Here is a 16679-nt window from a genome sequence, read left to right as displayed (position 1 = left end):
GCAGTAATGCAATGCGTCATCCACACTGACGCCCGGGCGTTTCAGCCGGGGCGCATCAAACTTTATGCTTCTCGTGGAGGTGGATTACCAGGAGTGCTCCAGCTGCAGAGTCCAGGCACTCTAAGTGCCTTGCTAGTGTGGACACCTCAGGAGTTAGGGCGCCCGTGGCTGATTTAATGTGCTCTAACTTGCAAGCGTAGCCAAGCCCTGACATGGAGTAAAACTCTCCATGTCCTGATCTTACCTCTCGAATTACTAAGGTGAGAATGAGATGGCTATACAAATGAACATAGTGTGTTCTAGGAAATAGTATCCTTAAATCTAGACCATACTCTACTCTCTGGGCTTTTACTTGGACCCTAATACTTTTTTCTGTTAGGCTTGAGGAAGAAGAGTGGGGAACAGAATAGGATCAGCTTTAAAGGTTACTTGTTTCTCTTCCTCTCTCTCCCTGGATTAAGGAGACGAAATAAGGAGTTTTCAAGTGCGACAGAGTGAAACTTATCAAGATCCATTTCAGCAGTTTACCTCATTACTATTGTGTTTCACTAGGGAAAGTAAAAGGGAGGAAAACTCACCAGGATTGCTGTCTGAGGAGTTCAAAATCTGAAGCGTGTTAAATATTAATGCACACAATTCTCTGACTCTTATGTCATGCAGGGGATTGCTTTAAGGCCTTCTACAGTACACCCCTAGTAAAACTCACATTAAAGAGGCAGAATGTGTCAAAGATGCTTCACACACTATTTTAAAAACTTTATAACGTCTTAAAGGTTTCATTATTATTTCACTTTGGGAGGAGCAGCAATTCGAGAAACAAGTCATGTTCCAGTAAATGAGAGTATTGTACACAGCCTGTGTTTTTGCCCACACAAACTAAAAGAAACAGGGAAGTGAAAGGTAAAAGAAACTCGGTCATAGCCTTGGCTGCAGCACCTTTAATTTGTCTGCTATTTGGGAAGGACTTGAAAGATCATAAAAGAAATCAACTGAATTAAGAAATAGCCTTTCTTCTGTCTTGTCATAAGTGTTTCATCCTTGTGGCAAGCAAAACTGGAGAGCATATCTATAGGAAGGAAAACAGCTCTTCCGAAAAGGAAGCTCGGCTTGAAGTGTAGAAAGTGGCTCATTGTCCAAGCATGCACTGAAATTCTAAGGATGACTTACTTTCCAGTCTCAGGGAGGAAGGGTCTCCTGTTGAACTCTGAACAAAGGCTTCTGGATCTTCTTCTATATCTCCCTCAGAGTTTTCTTCCTCAGCTGTTATTACAGACTCTTGGGGGTCACCGAAGTACTTCTGCTTGTCATGGCTGCCATCATGGTTTCTCTCATGACAGGGGCCTGTAAAAAACAGAGAAAGAGACACACACATTATAAATCACCTTCCTCTGGACACATCTAATACAAACCCTAAATTATTAAGGTGCAGAAGCAACACTCTAGAAATGACATTCCACCCCTTTCCTTCTTCTCCTACATAATAAGCCTATCCTACAAGGTACCGAGGATCCTCAACTCGGTGAGATTTTAGTGGTAGTGCAGAGTGCTAAGCACTTTGCTAGATCAGGCCACTAAAAGTTCAGAATACAAGGATCTCAGATGCTTAATCTACTCTGATTTTCTCTTTCATTAGTAGCCCAGTTTCTTCTCCTGGAAGATTACTGGAGCAACTAGTACCTGGGGAAAAAAAACACTGGGTGCTAACTGGGATGTATATTTCTGAAGCACGATTTAGTCACATTATAACCTAAGCCAAAATCATAAATTCATTGAAATTTAACTCAAAATTCAGAACTCCTTGGTGTCAGCATACAGATTTGGAAGCCCAGAACCCATTGAAGACATAAAAAGGACTACACAAGATGTCTGGGAGAAATTTCACAAAAATCAGACCCAGAAGGAAAGACAGTAATGAGCATAGACAGAGCAATGTATCCATTTATCCTGCATTATGACTACACTCCTCTCTTGACATTCTTAGGTAAAACCTCAGGGTAAACAAGTGATGTGATTAAATCTTAACAGAGTCTGAAAAACAGCCTGAAATAAGAAGTAGCCACTTAAGAATCTAACCACAAACTCGCAACATTTTCAATCTCTAAAGTACATTTCAACTGCAGATCTCAAATGCTTTATCAGTGTTAATAAACAGTAAATCTCAATGTTCCTACCTTATGCACTTATATGACCCTCATCACAGTAGTATCTGAGCACCCAGTAAATTTTATTTATCAATGTAAGGAATCAAATGCCCACCCTTCACAAAACCCCAGTGAGGGACGGAAGTGCTATTATCACCATTTCACAGCTGGGGAACTGAGGCACAGAGAGACTAAATGACAAAGGAAATCTGCATTGGAATAGGGAACTGAGCCCAGGTATTCACAGTTTCAGACTAGTGTCCTAACCACTGGACCTTCCTTCTTGTCTCCTGTGAGTGAGGTAAGGATTATTGCATTCTGTTTCCAGATGAACATACTTAGAGATGAAGTAGTGAATCAGTGGCAGAGTTGGAAATAAAATGCAGGAGTCCTGAGGCTCAGTCCCCAACTCTGTCCTCAAAGATGCTAGTCACATTGCTTACTGCATTATGGAAAGTGTGCCAATTCCACAGTGATGGGTGTGGTAATAAGCTCCTGAATAGATGAGTCGTTTTCAACCTTTTGCACACAGTTTTAGGATCTCCTTCCGACAAAGACAGACACACAGAGAAAGGGAGGATGGTTGTGACTTCCAGACTGAAAAACCATGGAACAGATCATGCTGTCTCCAAAGCTTATTCTTTGATACTGGAACTTTAGAATTTCTCTGTCTTTGTGAAAAAATCCAGTTGGAATTGTGGGTTATCAGAACCTCTGAAAAATCAGCTCACACATTTTTACTGGGGAGGCACCAAAAAAACAAACAAAACAAACAAAAAAAATACGTTAGATCTTTAAGCCTCCTAGTGACAGTAAATATTTACTTCTCTTTAGCTTTTCAGCTGTATATTGAGATGCTGGCTAAACTAAATTTTTTGAAATGGGTGAATGATGAAACAAAATGGAGAAAGTAAACGTTATGAACTGTTTTAACATCTGCCATACAATTAAATTCTTTCTGATTTTCACACTTTACTTCTTTCACCAGTCATTGTATCTTTGCCTTTTTCCCCTTCTACTCTCCACGCCTTCAATGAATATTTAATTTGTTTCATCTTTTTAAATCTCTGCAATACGCAGAGAGCTTCATATGTAATTTATAAGAAATGGTGTGCACAGGATCCCAAAGCTGAAATTAGTCCTTCTGGCTGACATCAACACCAGACTGACTTTGATGCAAGTCAGGTGCATTCTAAGACTATGATGCCCTTCAGCGGAGGGAACCTTGGTCAACTTAGCATTCTGATGAAGAAGAAGAAAGTAGAAGAGACGGAGGTACAGACAGGTTTTTTTTTAAAAACTACTATTTTAAAATTAAAAAAACTTGGAATAGCAAGGGAAAAATACTAAGACATTTAAAAGAATTACTTAAGACTAGCATCGTTAATATTAATTTACAAACACTGACAGCTAAAAACAGACTGCATGAGAGAGTTGGTTTCTTGGGATCAGAAGTGCTGCTATATATAGAAAGCCAAGTGGCCTAATTTTTTTTAATTACTGCTTCCAGTTGCCTGGCATCACTGGAGAAGAGAGAAGCTAGTTGAAGCCAAAAATCTTTGCAGAATGGATCAAGTTATTGATGCTAGTGAAAAGTCTCAAGTTAGAACTTTAAATCCTCTGTGCCCAATGATAGGTGCCAGAAGAATAACTGGAGAACATGGGGTTAGAAGGATGGACTAAAAGGTTGTAACATAGCCCAGAAGCACGTGACCATTCACGGGCTGTAGACTTTTATTATTAATTATTTGTGTTACTATAAGATCTAGGAGCCCCAGTCACAGATCAGAACTCCATTGCATCAGGCACTGTACAGACAGATTAAAAAGAGTTCCTGACCAAAACCCAGGTGAACATTTCCAACCTCTCTTGTATTCTTGTTTCCCAGTTGATCAGCAGTAGAGTTCTGTGTGTAGAGCTACTGTTGATGAAGCTAAGACAGAACACAGGGGATTCTATTCTACCTTGTGCAATACCAACAGAATAGTTTACTAAGTTCCAGTCAGTTGCATCTGTGTTACACTGACAATAAAGAGGTTGCATAGGTGACATTAGGTCGTTATTTGGCCTGCAAGGCCTTTATTATAGGATTTGATGTAAGAGAAGGGGGAAAAAAAAGCCCAGATTGATTCTTCAAGTCATGCTAACTTTGCAGAGCTAGAAATTGGAGGGTTAGGGGGAAACTCTTTACCTATAAAGTGAGTCCATTTAATGGGAAAATCAGCGACACATTAAGAACCCTCAACGACATACTTTGAAAGTCACTTGTGAGTAGGAATGCATATCAATTGCATTGTTGTACTGTCAACTGCCACATCTGTGTTTACTTTCCTTCCATCCCCGTAATTCATTGTTAGGCTGTGGGCATCCAATGATGAACACTAGGCTAGCAATAATTATGGCTGTTGCTTATACCATTTCCCTGATTAGTGTGGAAAGAGTTTCCCTTCTCATTCCCCACCCCTTGCCCCCAGGGTATCATATTATAAAATACATGGTTATGGCATGTTTTTTCCAGATGAAAGTCTCAACTCACCAGATAAATGGTGCTAGAAACCACCATGTGTAATCATGGTTGACACTAGCATGGTTTCAAATACTAAACAGAACAGGTACATTTCATTTGAATTAATAGAACTGCAGTATGCAAATACACTAAAGAAAGAAGGTATCTAACTAGGAACTTACATGCCCCCATTACCATAGTATGAATACCTGATTGACTGGGAGACCCTGAAGTCAGGGCCACCACTAAATGAGCCAAGCTGTTTGTAGGGCAGCAGCACAGAATGCATACAGGAGTACCACAAAGAAAGGGAAAGGATCAGAGATATTAGAATGTCCTCTTTTAATTGATCTGTAAGGCCCTCTCCTCCATCTATTCACTCCTAAACTTTTCCCGTCATGTCAAAAGGGGATAGGTGGCATTTAGTAAGAAATATATGAAGTATCAAAACAATGAAACTCCCTATACCATTTTACATTGCAATTACTTTGGGGACAACTGTGCTTGTGTTTGTAGAGTACCTACTACAATGCAGTCCTGATCCTGATTGGGGCCTCTGGGTATTACTGTAATAAAAATTTTAAACAATAGGGAGAAGACCCGTTAGATCCTCCATTCTACTTAGCACAAGGAGATAAACTGCACTGGGAAGGAAGGAAAAGAGCAGTACAGCAACAAAGGGGAAAATGGGGAAGGATGATTTCAGCCTCTAGCAGCAATTGGAATGCACATTTGTGCATGTGTGGTGATAGAAAAAGGGTAGTGAGCAGGAGAAGAGGAGGAGTTGAGAGAGGGCAAGCACTGATCATCCCATCCTGGGAAGAGCTAAGAGTTGTATGTGTATTAGACGCTACGCATGGCTCATGAGGTGCCTCATGGTCTCAGACAACATCCGACGGTCCAGGGACATCTACATCGAACACGTCACCGGCCACTGACAGTACCAGGAGGTGTGAGCCGGAATGACATCGTGCTTCGACTACAAGAAAGAGACTGAGAGACTTTGTCCATTGGACCATATGAACTGGAACCATAATCTCACTGAACGTTAAATCTCATCAAATGAGGGTCAATCCAGCCTCATCATCGTATCCACTCATTATATACTCCACACCTGAACATAGCCATTATATGAACAACATACCCTCATATCTCAATGTCTGTACTTTGACCTGTCAACCTTTTACCCCCAATCAGGAATACTGAATGCATCCAATGAAGTGAGCTGTAGCTCATGAAAGCTTATGCTTAAATAAATTTGTTAGTCTGCCACAAGTACTCCTTTTCTTATTACAGACTATGTCTTCCTTATGCCATCCGATCCTAAACCAAACTTCGCACCCTTGATAACCTGTACGTTATTCCCTGATAACAAGAAACTTTTATGCTTCAAATCTGTGCCATTCACTTTTTAAAACCATCATCTTAATAAAATTTTTAAACTGCAACTCAAGTAACCAGGCTTCTCTTTGAAGACAAAAATCATATTTGGGGAAAAATATCCATCTCTTATTTGTTAAGTCAAAAACTTTTTTGTGAACAGCATAGAATCAAACACAGAGTCCCTGCCCCAAAGAACTTGTATGCAGAAAAGACTGGATGCCTGGGAAATTGCAGAGGTTTTCATTAATTATTACTGTTGGCTTATGCCTTGTGAGTCTCATGGAAGCAGCGTGTCCAGAAGGGACTCAACCATGGAGTCAAACTTTTTACACTAACAGCAATGAAGTGATTCCTTGAAGTGTTGTTCCTTGACTTTAGCAACGCTTTTGACACGGTCTCCCACAGTATTCTTGCCAGTAAGTTACAGAAGTATGGGCTGGATGAATGGACTATAAGGTGGATAGAAAGCTGGCTAGATTGTCGGGCTCAATGGGTAGTGATCAATGGCTCCATGTCTAGTTGGCAGCCGGTATCAAGTGGAGTGCCTCAAGGGTCTGTTCTCGGGCTGGTTTTGTTCAGTATCTTCATTAACGATCTGGAGGGTGGTGTGATTGCACCCTCAGCAAGTTTGCAGATGACACTGAACTGGGAGGAGAGGTAGATACACTGGAGCGTCAGGATAGGATACAGAGGGACCTAGACAAATTGGAGGATTGGGCCAAAAGAAATCTGATGAGGTTCAACAAGGACAAGTGCAGAGTCCTGCACTTAGGACGGAAGAATCCCATACACTGCTACAGATTAGGGACCGAATGGCTCGGCAGCAGTTCTGCGGAAAAGGACCTACGGGTTACAGTGGACGAGAAGCTGGATATGAGTCAACAGTGTGCCGTTGTTGCCAAGAAGGCCAATGGCATTTTGGGATGTATAAGTAGGGGCATTGCCAGCAGATCGAGGGACGTGATCGTTCCCCTCTATTCGACATTGGTGAGGCCTCATCTGGAGTACTGTGTCCAGTTTTGGGCCCCACACTACAAGAAGGATGTGGAAAAATTGGAAAACGTCCAGCAGAGGGCAACAAAAATGATTAGGGGACTGGAACACATGATTTATGAGGAGGGGCTGAGGGAACTGGGATTGTTTAGTCTGCAGAAGAGAAGAATGAGGGGGGATTTGATAGCTGCTTTCAACTACCTGAAAGGGGGTTCCAAAGAGGATGGATCTAGACTGTTTTCAGTGGTAGTGGATGACAGAACAAGGAGTAAAGGTCTCAAGTTGCAGTGGGGGAGGTTTAGGTTGGATATTAGGAAAAACTTTTTCACTAGGAGGGTGGTGAAAAACTGGAATGCGTTACCTAGGGAGGTGGTGGAATCTCCTTCCTGAGACGTTTTTAAAGGTCAGGCTTGACAAAGCTCTGGCTGGGATGATTTAGTTGGGGATTGGTCCTGCTTTGAGCAGGGGGTTGGACTAGATGACCTCCTGAGGTCCCTTCCAACCCTGATATTCTATGATTCAATCTCAGATACCTTAAAATCTAAATTAGTCACCAATAATGCTGTTTACTTCTTGCATTACATTTGCCATGGACAGCAATGGCACATTGCTCATTTTCACAGCCTGATTCCCATATAGCATCCCACAGCCTTGGGCTAGTAACAATGTAGGAGAATCAAAGTGAAAACATACGCAGGTTTTCATTTTTAAAGCATGTAGTTAATTATAAGAATGGAGTCTATGTTGTGTTTTTATTCTTGGCTTTTTGGTTCACGGATTACAATGTTGCCAAGCTTCAATATTTTATCATGAATCTCACGATGCATGTTAAGTCCCCGCTCCTGGTTTCATTTGATTACATAAGAATCTCAGCTTTCATTGAAAAAATACATTTTAAAAAGTTTCTAGCACTCACGGCAGCAAAGAAATGCTTGCAAACATGACCCATAAAGGTTCCACCATCACCACAAGTCAAACAACAAGAACGCAACCTGAATAAATTTTTAAAACCATGATTTTTTGGGGGCCTGACTTACTATTTTACCTAGCTAAGGTGTTTGAGAACAAGGGTTTCCTTGTTAAATAAAACCACTGCAGTGTAACCAGACAACCCCAGCACAGCAGGAAGTCAATCTAGTGAGTGAGTGTCAGGGTACAGACTGATGGAGGGGCTAATAAAAGAAAATTAAACCCATACTTGTGCACTTGGGTTTACTTCCACAATATAGTACACCTCACAGTGAATTTAGGATAGTTCTACTCCATAACTCAAGTGTTTCTTTCACTGTCAAAGCAGCACACCCCTATGCTTCACAGAGATGGAAATGCTACTCGGTAGATAGGCAAGTCCAACCGTAAGTATTTGAGGAATGTTACACTATAAACTGCATCCTGTTTAACCTCACTGCCAATTGCCTATATAGAACCACACAGGTACATATCGTATTGCCAGCTAACAATAAGAGAGATAATGTACATTACTCATTCTCACACAAAAACTAGTGACAATTCATGGATCCCAGGAAGGTTGAAGGAGACACTTACTACTAGGGTGTCTACAAATTAAAATTTAAAACTGAAGATTTTAGATATAGCCACCATACAACTGAAATTTCAACACAACATATCATTTATCGTGTTTACAGGCCCAGAAGTGTGTTTGGTGCTTTACAGAACCAACAGGATGGAAGAAACGGTTCATGCCTCAAAGAGCTTATAATGTAATTTAGTACTAGTAAGCCTACCACCACCATTTTGGGTGGTGATCCTTACAGGTCTCAAATTATCCAGGTTTTAGATCCAGCAAGCACTTGGAAAGGAGATCTCCATGGATGGGTGATTCAGTCGATGGCACTCTTCTCTTTACATCAATACTGAGCCAACATCCCAGCATAATGTTAGGAGCAGTTGTGCTGCTAGAGGTGACATCTTTCAGGTGAGACATAAAATTAAGGCCTTGACCTCTTACAGTAATTAAGATTCCCACTCCACCTCCTGTAAGAGTTGCAGTGTTAAATCCAACAGTTATGATTCGAGTGATTACATTCTGCATCTCAGAATACTTCCTGCAGTTTCAGGTGGATATGATATTCAGTTTCTTAAAATTTTGTGCACTATTGAACAGCTGCTACTTTTCATCCCACTTTTCAGTTATGGGTGATTTACTTTTGTATGCCATTTTGGTTACAAAACACGCTGAGACCCTTTGGAGTGAAGACACTCTAGTAACGTAAGATAGCATTAACTAAATTAACTGAATAGCGTGCAATCTTAGATAAAAATAAATAGTCTTCGCAGAAACTAGAGGATAATGACCAGCGCCTCAGATGGCATAAGACAGCAAAGCTCCACTGACTTCAGTGCAGCCCCGCTCATTGAACAGTAGCTGGGATTTGGCTCTAAACACCAAGCAGCATCCACACCATCCCATTTGTCACTGCGTTGCCTAGTGTTTCTTTATAGAGCAATACATATTTACATTATTATTAAAAAAACTCACCATCCTGAGTTCTGTTAGTACAGAGCACAAAGTGAGACATGCTTACTGAGCAAGCTGGGACTACAGCGTCACCAGGGATTCTTTCTGATGACGTGACCTAGCCTCCCATAAATGGCTACAGAGAATCCTGCTCCACGACTGACATTGAGGAGATTAGAGTTTGCTATTTTACAGCACCCAAAGATGTGCAAGACAGGGCCCCTGCCCTATAGAGCTCGTAATCTAGTCTTGAGATGAGCTACAATGAATAAAGGAAACAAGCAGCAGGGAAGGGATGGGATAAGGAAAGATGCTATGATCATGGGGCTTTCCAATACTGTCCTAGCTGTGTCTTAGTGGGTCAGTAAAAAAAATTAAAATAATTAAATAAGGAAGATAAAGTGATAATAGACTCTACTGTTGTACTGACTCACTCACTGGGATTACATGGCTATGGTAAAATATGGAACAAACAAACAAACTGCAGTAGGACATGCATCACAACAAACAACAATTCTCTCCCCATTTTTCAAACTCTGAACTGGCTTTTTGCCACCACAATGCATGATTCTGCTCCCACTGAAGCCAGTGGAAATTTTGCCACTGACTTCAATAAGGGCAAGATTGGATTCCACAATGCTTATAAATAATGCAAACATACTTGAAGTTCCAAAGCATCAAGTAGCCAGTAAAAATCATAGGCAGTGCTGCCGAGGACTACAGTTGGCATCCAGCATTCTCAGGTAGCGAAGGACATAAGGTTTCCTTCTCCAGTGGAATACTGCAAAGTCAGCTCAGTAGCAAACATTTAACTGAATAGCTCTCTTTTCCTGCTCTCCATTTCTCTGCTTGGTCCCTGCTTTGGACCTAATTTGCTGGATGTGCACTGTACTCCTGAAAGCATAGGCTATGATTTCTAATGGCTGCTTCAGTTGTAGAACTCTCAAATATTATTAAAGAGCTAACATCCATGAAGAACTCAGAATTCAGATTAGTTTAATTTCAACTCTTTTCATTATTTCACACAGAAAGGTTGATCATATTTACAGAGTGTTTTTTTAAAACTGTGAACACTCCCCTGCAAAGTTGGCATCTTTCAGTCAATAGTATTTGCAACAATACCTATGAGTCAGAAAGTAGAGCTAACTAGAAACTGAGTGAAATGCAAAACATAAACGACCCTCCTGAGTGGCGAAAAGTAATTTTTTTTAAATTGTCAGTTATAATTTAAGCCTTTAGTAGTAAACTCCTTCTTTAGGTTACCTGACAGTGGTCCTTAGTCATGTGGGCGGGGCTTTGCAAAAGCACTCCGTGCTGGTCTCCCAGTCAAGTTAATAGTTTCAGGTGAGCAAAGTTAGGCCAACAGAGTGATTCTGAACATCCACCCACATACACCAGTGTGTAGAGGGCATCACAACTTGTTGTGCCTTATGCAAACAGAGCAAGCCACCTCATTCTAATTTTACAATGAAGTATGTAAAGTTCATTCTTTTTATTACATTATCCCAGTAACAGGTTTTCAATTAAGAGGATTATTACATAGTAAATCAGTCTTCAATAGTAGGAAAATATTTTGTTTTTTTAACCTGGGGGGTAACCAAAAATTCATTTAAATTGGCTTAGCTATAGATTTATTTTTAAGACTAACCATTAATCTCAGCACAGCAGCTTTTTATGATGAAGTCTTTTTATTTATTTATTTAAACAGAGATGCTGTCTGATAAAACCAGATTTCTTGTTCATGTTAAGAGATGGTAATACCTTACCATTGCATAATGGACCTATCCCTGATGCGCACAGCGCCACAAATTGCCCTTATGAAATATAAACCTACAATAAATAAAACATGAAAAGAAAATTGAAGAGGAAGATCTGCCTGTTTAAATTTGTATGCTGTGTGGTTTGGAAGGGACACACAACAAGACAACATACCCTTGGAGAATCCATTGGGCTGCTTTACAAACAGTGTAGCAAACTCTTTAAAAATATCCTCTTTAATAATTAAGGGGGGGAATGAAGGGCAAGAGGGGACCTAGCTATATTAAATCACCACACACCCTCCGTTTCTTCTCCTTGATCGTCACTGGCTACAACAGAAGCTCGTTCTTTATGACGCGGGTATAGAAGCCACAGTGTGCTCTCAGAGCTGTCTGGGAACGGGGCCCAAACATGGAAGAAGGTATCTAAATTTAACTCTCCATCCCCGTCAGCAGATAAGAGACTAGAAAATGAGATTAGCAATGCCTCTCTCAGAGTTCTCCACTGCTACATATAGAGCAGCAGGTTAAGCAGCATTGTGGTCTGAATTTCAACTAGTGAATCAAAAATTACTCGACTTCCTTTGGAGAAAGGGGGGGGGAGAGAAAGAGACACACACAAGTTCAGAATGCTGATGGCTCGTCCTCAGTGTGTTCTCCTATGCACTTGGTCCTGCATTTGCTAAATAAAAGTATTTAAAATTTAAAACCACTATTACTTTTCTCTCCACATGGCTATGTCAGTTCATAATCACACAATAGACCATTCAGCTCACTTGTGAGACAGACCCCACCATTGGTTGGCAGCAATGAACTTCCTGAAGGGGGTCTGATGTCAACTTTTGATCAGGGGTGGATTCTCCCTGTCACTACTACAAATCAAGGCAACAGAGATCCACTAAGTTCAAATTAAAAATAAGTCTACCCAGAATTACTTGCCCTCACTTTTTATAGAAGAGTCAGGCCTGATCTACACACAAATTTTGTATGGGTATAACTATTTCGGCCAGTGATGTGATTTTTTTTTTTTTTAAAGAACCAAAATAGCTGTACTAGAATAAAAGTGCCGTTATACTGGTATAGCTTTTTCTCCTTCCTGTACATGAGTAAGTTATATGGGTATAAGCACCTTTTTATCCCCTGTGACCCGTGGTGCCTGGGGCAGCCCTCACCGGAAATGCCAAGGTCAGGGCAGGCTGCAAAAGGGAGAGCAGATACACAGAATCACCTCTGTGACAACTGAAATATCGTCAACCATAGGCTGAAAGGCACCATCTGTCTGCTCCACAGACAAAGGACTGGAGGTACATTCGCCTTCATTAGGTCCATTGCTATTTTTAACAGGCAAATAATTGGAAACAGTTTTCCCTTCAACAGATAAACCATTGCTTTCCACAAACAGTGGCTCATCACACTGAGCTACTTTAAGCACATCACTTTTACTTGGGTCAGGCTCACTTTCATAAAACTTCGCTTGCCAGCAATCCATCACCCACCAGAAATCTGCCCTTTCGTTAGGGCTTCAAACTGACCATCAACTTTGATTTGCTCTAAAGAAATGTTTCCCTGAGCTTCTTTCTGCACTTCATCTAATTCCAGATTCACTTCTGAGATATTAGACATTCAGAAATTTCTTCACCATATAAACTGCTTTTCTGACTGGACAAACAGCCATTTTCCACAATCCCAAGGCTAGAGACACCCTCTTCCTTGTTACAGCATACCTGGTTAAACACGCCACTGCTTAGAGTCAAACACACCCACACCCCCCCGCCACCATACAATACAGAGGATTCACATTCATACTTTTTCTGGGACTGGGTTATGACATTACCCTGATTAAACATAGTTACCACATTATTAAACATACCAACGTTCATATAAACTGAACAGACTATCTCCATCATTGCTGTAGAGAGGAGCTGGGCTTCCAGGATAGCACAGTTCCTGCTGTTCTTTCATTATTTTGATTTGGAGTTTAAGTTTGCCAACTTTGGTCTCAGCTTGCAGCAGCTCCAGTCACCTCTTGTGAGATTCTGTCTCTCTCTCTCCAGCTTGCTTGGTTCTTTCCTCAGCTCCTTTTTCCAGCTGGGCCAAGGCTTGCTACTCTTGCATCCGAAGTTCTGCCATTTCTCTCTTATGTTGAGGATGCTGTCCCTCTTTCAGGGTTTGCCGTTTTGATTGTGGATCACTCATTGTGATTAACTTTAACCTTTGACACACTTAGTTTTAAAATTTAAAATTTGGAATAGCGCGGGGTTCTGATCCAAAACCAAATGACCTGGTTCTGTGAATCCTGCCGACTACACCAATGTGACCCATGGTGCTCGGGCAGGCCTCACTGGAAATGCCAAGGTCAGGGCAGGCTGCAAAAGGGAGAGCAGATACTTCCAAGCCTGGTAGGTAACACTGAAGTTATTCTCTTCAACCAGTCACAAACTGTGCTTCTCATCCCCCACACTGGTTATCAAGAAGCAAAAAAGAAATCACACAGCCCTCTATATTGCATTCCCGTTTTCTGGCTCCCAATCAGCACCTAGGTCCAGTACAGTGAGAAGTTATTTTAAACTCTGCTTACATTTACAAAAATGTTCTTCTGACCCCAAAGGGTTGGCCAGGTCACCAGGTCAGTATAGGTTTGGACCTTACCCAAAATATCATGCTGCCAGCCAATCCTTTAGTGTCTAAAACTAAAGGTTTATTATAAAGAAAAAGGAAAGAACAAGAAGAGAGATGTTAAATGGTAAAACAATCACATACGTACAAAGACTTCAAAGTCCATATATTAGGTTCCTAGCAGTATTGGTGAGTTTGCTGACTTAAAGGTCCCTCTGGAACACATCCACAGCTTGGATGGATCATTCAGTCCTTTGCTCAGAGCTTCCGTTTGTAGTAAAGTTCCTCCAGAGGTAAGAAGCAGGATTGAAGACAAAATGGAGAAGATGCAGCTTCCTTTTATTATAGTCTTGTGCCATGCAGCCTGTGCTTCCTTTGTTTCCAACACAAGTTGCTTAGCACATGGCTTGGAAGCCGTGCATGCCCATGCATGCCTTACTGAGTCATAAGGTGTATCCTCTGCCTTCTCTCAATGGGTCAATTGTATAACTGATGGCTCTCGATGGGCCATCAAGCAGGGTAGGCAGTGCTGATGCCAAACTGTCTGGGGGTGTCACCCAGAAGCATAGCACAATTTTTGAAACACAGACATACAGATCTATAACTCATAATGCAACAGTGATATAAACGTATAAAGAAGATCACCACATTTGGCAAATTATAATGTTTTCACAGATATCTTACATGGCATATCTGGCATAACTCATTGCAATTTTATTCATAATATCCCAAAGTGTCCCCCAGATTCCAAACAGCGTCACATCCCCACTAGAGGTTGTGCTGATTTAATTATACTGGTATAGTTAAAGTGGTTACATTTATGTTTAGACAAGTCCTGAGACTAACAAACATCACAACTGACCAGCCCACACCCAATCCTCTTTGAAACCCCACCTCCTTAGCACAAATTCCCCCAACGTCACTCTACTGGGCCATTGTTCTAGGTTTTTTTGTCTCGTGCTAGTTAGACATATTCCCTGTCCTGTAAACTTATCTTCTGTTGGGTCAAATCCTATAATCCCTATCTGCTTGAACGGGACTACTCATATGAGTTAGACTACTCACATGTAAGGGCACTGCAGGATCAAGCACTATGTTTGATAATCAGTTCAACTAATGGTGCTAAAAGCCACTTACGTAACTATAAAAAATAATATTGGTAGAGTTACTTAAACCACATGTTGTGGTAAGATCCACATTGCAAAGTCATGTAACAAACTGCATTAACTTTGATTGTCTCACGCGCACTCTGCCCATGAATTCTCTGTGGCAACTGCTTCTAACACTCCTACCATCCCCAGATTTCAGACACCTAATATTTTTAACAATAATCTGCCACAAGTGTTTCCTTATGTTCCTCTACATGTGGTACTTCTTATCCTTTACCAAACAACATTAATTTTTATTGCATGAGTAATATTCAGGCCCAAAACAATGATAGATTTAATTAACCTGTATGGGATAGGCACCTGCATAATTCACTCATGGCTTTGTCACTCATGAGTAATGCAGCCATCCAAAACTCATGTTAATTAAACTTTCACCACATCATGTGCTCCTTACACAGTAAATTTCATCCCACAGCCTAATTGCTTGTAAAGGACTATGCAGCCCTATGGCATTCTAAATTTAAAGAAAAGTGAGTCCATTTCTAAACTGAGATTAATTTACCTCAACATAAAAAGGCAACAACTTCTGGGCTGGAATGCAACAGCTGTTTAACAATACTCAGCAATGGCACCCAACAGTTTTAGTCCAGGAAGCAAAGAATACCATAGTTAGCTAAAATTGCTAGGGGAATTTAGGGCAAAAAATAACGCTAAATTTGGCCAGAACTAGTTAATTTCTCTACTCTTGCAAAAAGCATGATGGGATCTTTACTGGACACTTCAGTCAAGATCTTGGTTTCTGTTCGAGGAGAACATGTTGAGCAGCACAGTACTGGAGCACTGGGCTATTTGCTGATGCAGAGGCAGGAGTGCCACCTACTCAAGCATCAGTAGTACTTCCTGAAGAACACATGCCCTCTGTCCTAGCCCACCACTCCTTTGCTTGCAGAATCTAAAAGAAATACAGAACGTTATTTCTTTTTTCTATAATAATTATTCTCTTCTTACTCATTTGACACACATTTATTAGAAATGTGGGAATAGCCATTTTTGATCAGACCAGATCAGTCTATCTAAGTCTCATGTCAGGTCTCTCACGCTGGCCAGTACTAGATGCTGCAGAGAAAGATGCAAGAACACCTTCATGGGCAATTATGTAATAACTTACCCAGAGGGGAAATTTCTTGCTAATTCTAGGCAATTAGCAGTTGGCTTATGGTCTAAAGGACAAGAATTTATATCCTATATATTTTTTCCAGCCATATCTAATGTAACTGTGGACTTTCTCATTGTCTATATAACTGTTTAAACCTGTTTCCAATCCCAGTGAGCTCTTGGCTTCAAAGATATATTGGGCCATCAAGATACATACATTAATAATGTGTTTTCTTCTATCCTTTTTACATTTGTTGCCTCAGTTTCATTGGATGCTCCCTGTTTTGTTCCTAAATGAGCCAAAATTACCAGTTTTGGTTTTTGGTTTACACAGTATCACTGCTGAGATAACTCGAGAACACTGCTTGCTAGCTGGCATCAAGGGCTGAGGAGTTCATGTTTTGTTTTTGCAGAAACCAATAATAAAAAACAAAAAAAAACACTACCTGCACTAATTTGTCTTAAAGTTTCTAAGTCACTATAGTGAAAAATGGTGAGTCAATGGGACATTTCCTACCAGGTTAGGATTTTTAAATATAG

At 40.8% G+C, this 16679-nt stretch overlaps 1 protein-coding gene across 7 annotated transcripts in view; it reads right to left on the bottom strand.

Annotated features, from left to right (window-relative positions):
* TTC17 (tetratricopeptide repeat domain 17) overlaps window positions 1-16679 on the bottom strand; it is an 84844-nt gene that overhangs the window by 19222 nt on the left and 48943 nt on the right. For all 7 annotated transcript variants that reach the window (XM_075129532.1, XM_048855849.2, XM_048855850.2 and 4 more), the window contains one exon: window positions 1168-1341. In XM_075129532.1, the coding sequence (XP_074985633.1) occupies window positions 1168-1341 (174 nt within the window). The remainder of the gene's footprint in view (window positions 1-1167; window positions 1342-16679) is intronic.

Source organism: Caretta caretta, chromosome 6 (assembly GCF_965140235.1).
Source record: "Caretta caretta isolate rCarCar2 chromosome 6, rCarCar1.hap1, whole genome shotgun sequence".
Lineage (NCBI taxonomy): Eukaryota > Metazoa > Chordata > Testudines > Cheloniidae > Caretta > Caretta caretta.
This window is presented reverse-complemented; position numbering and strand designations above follow the sequence as displayed.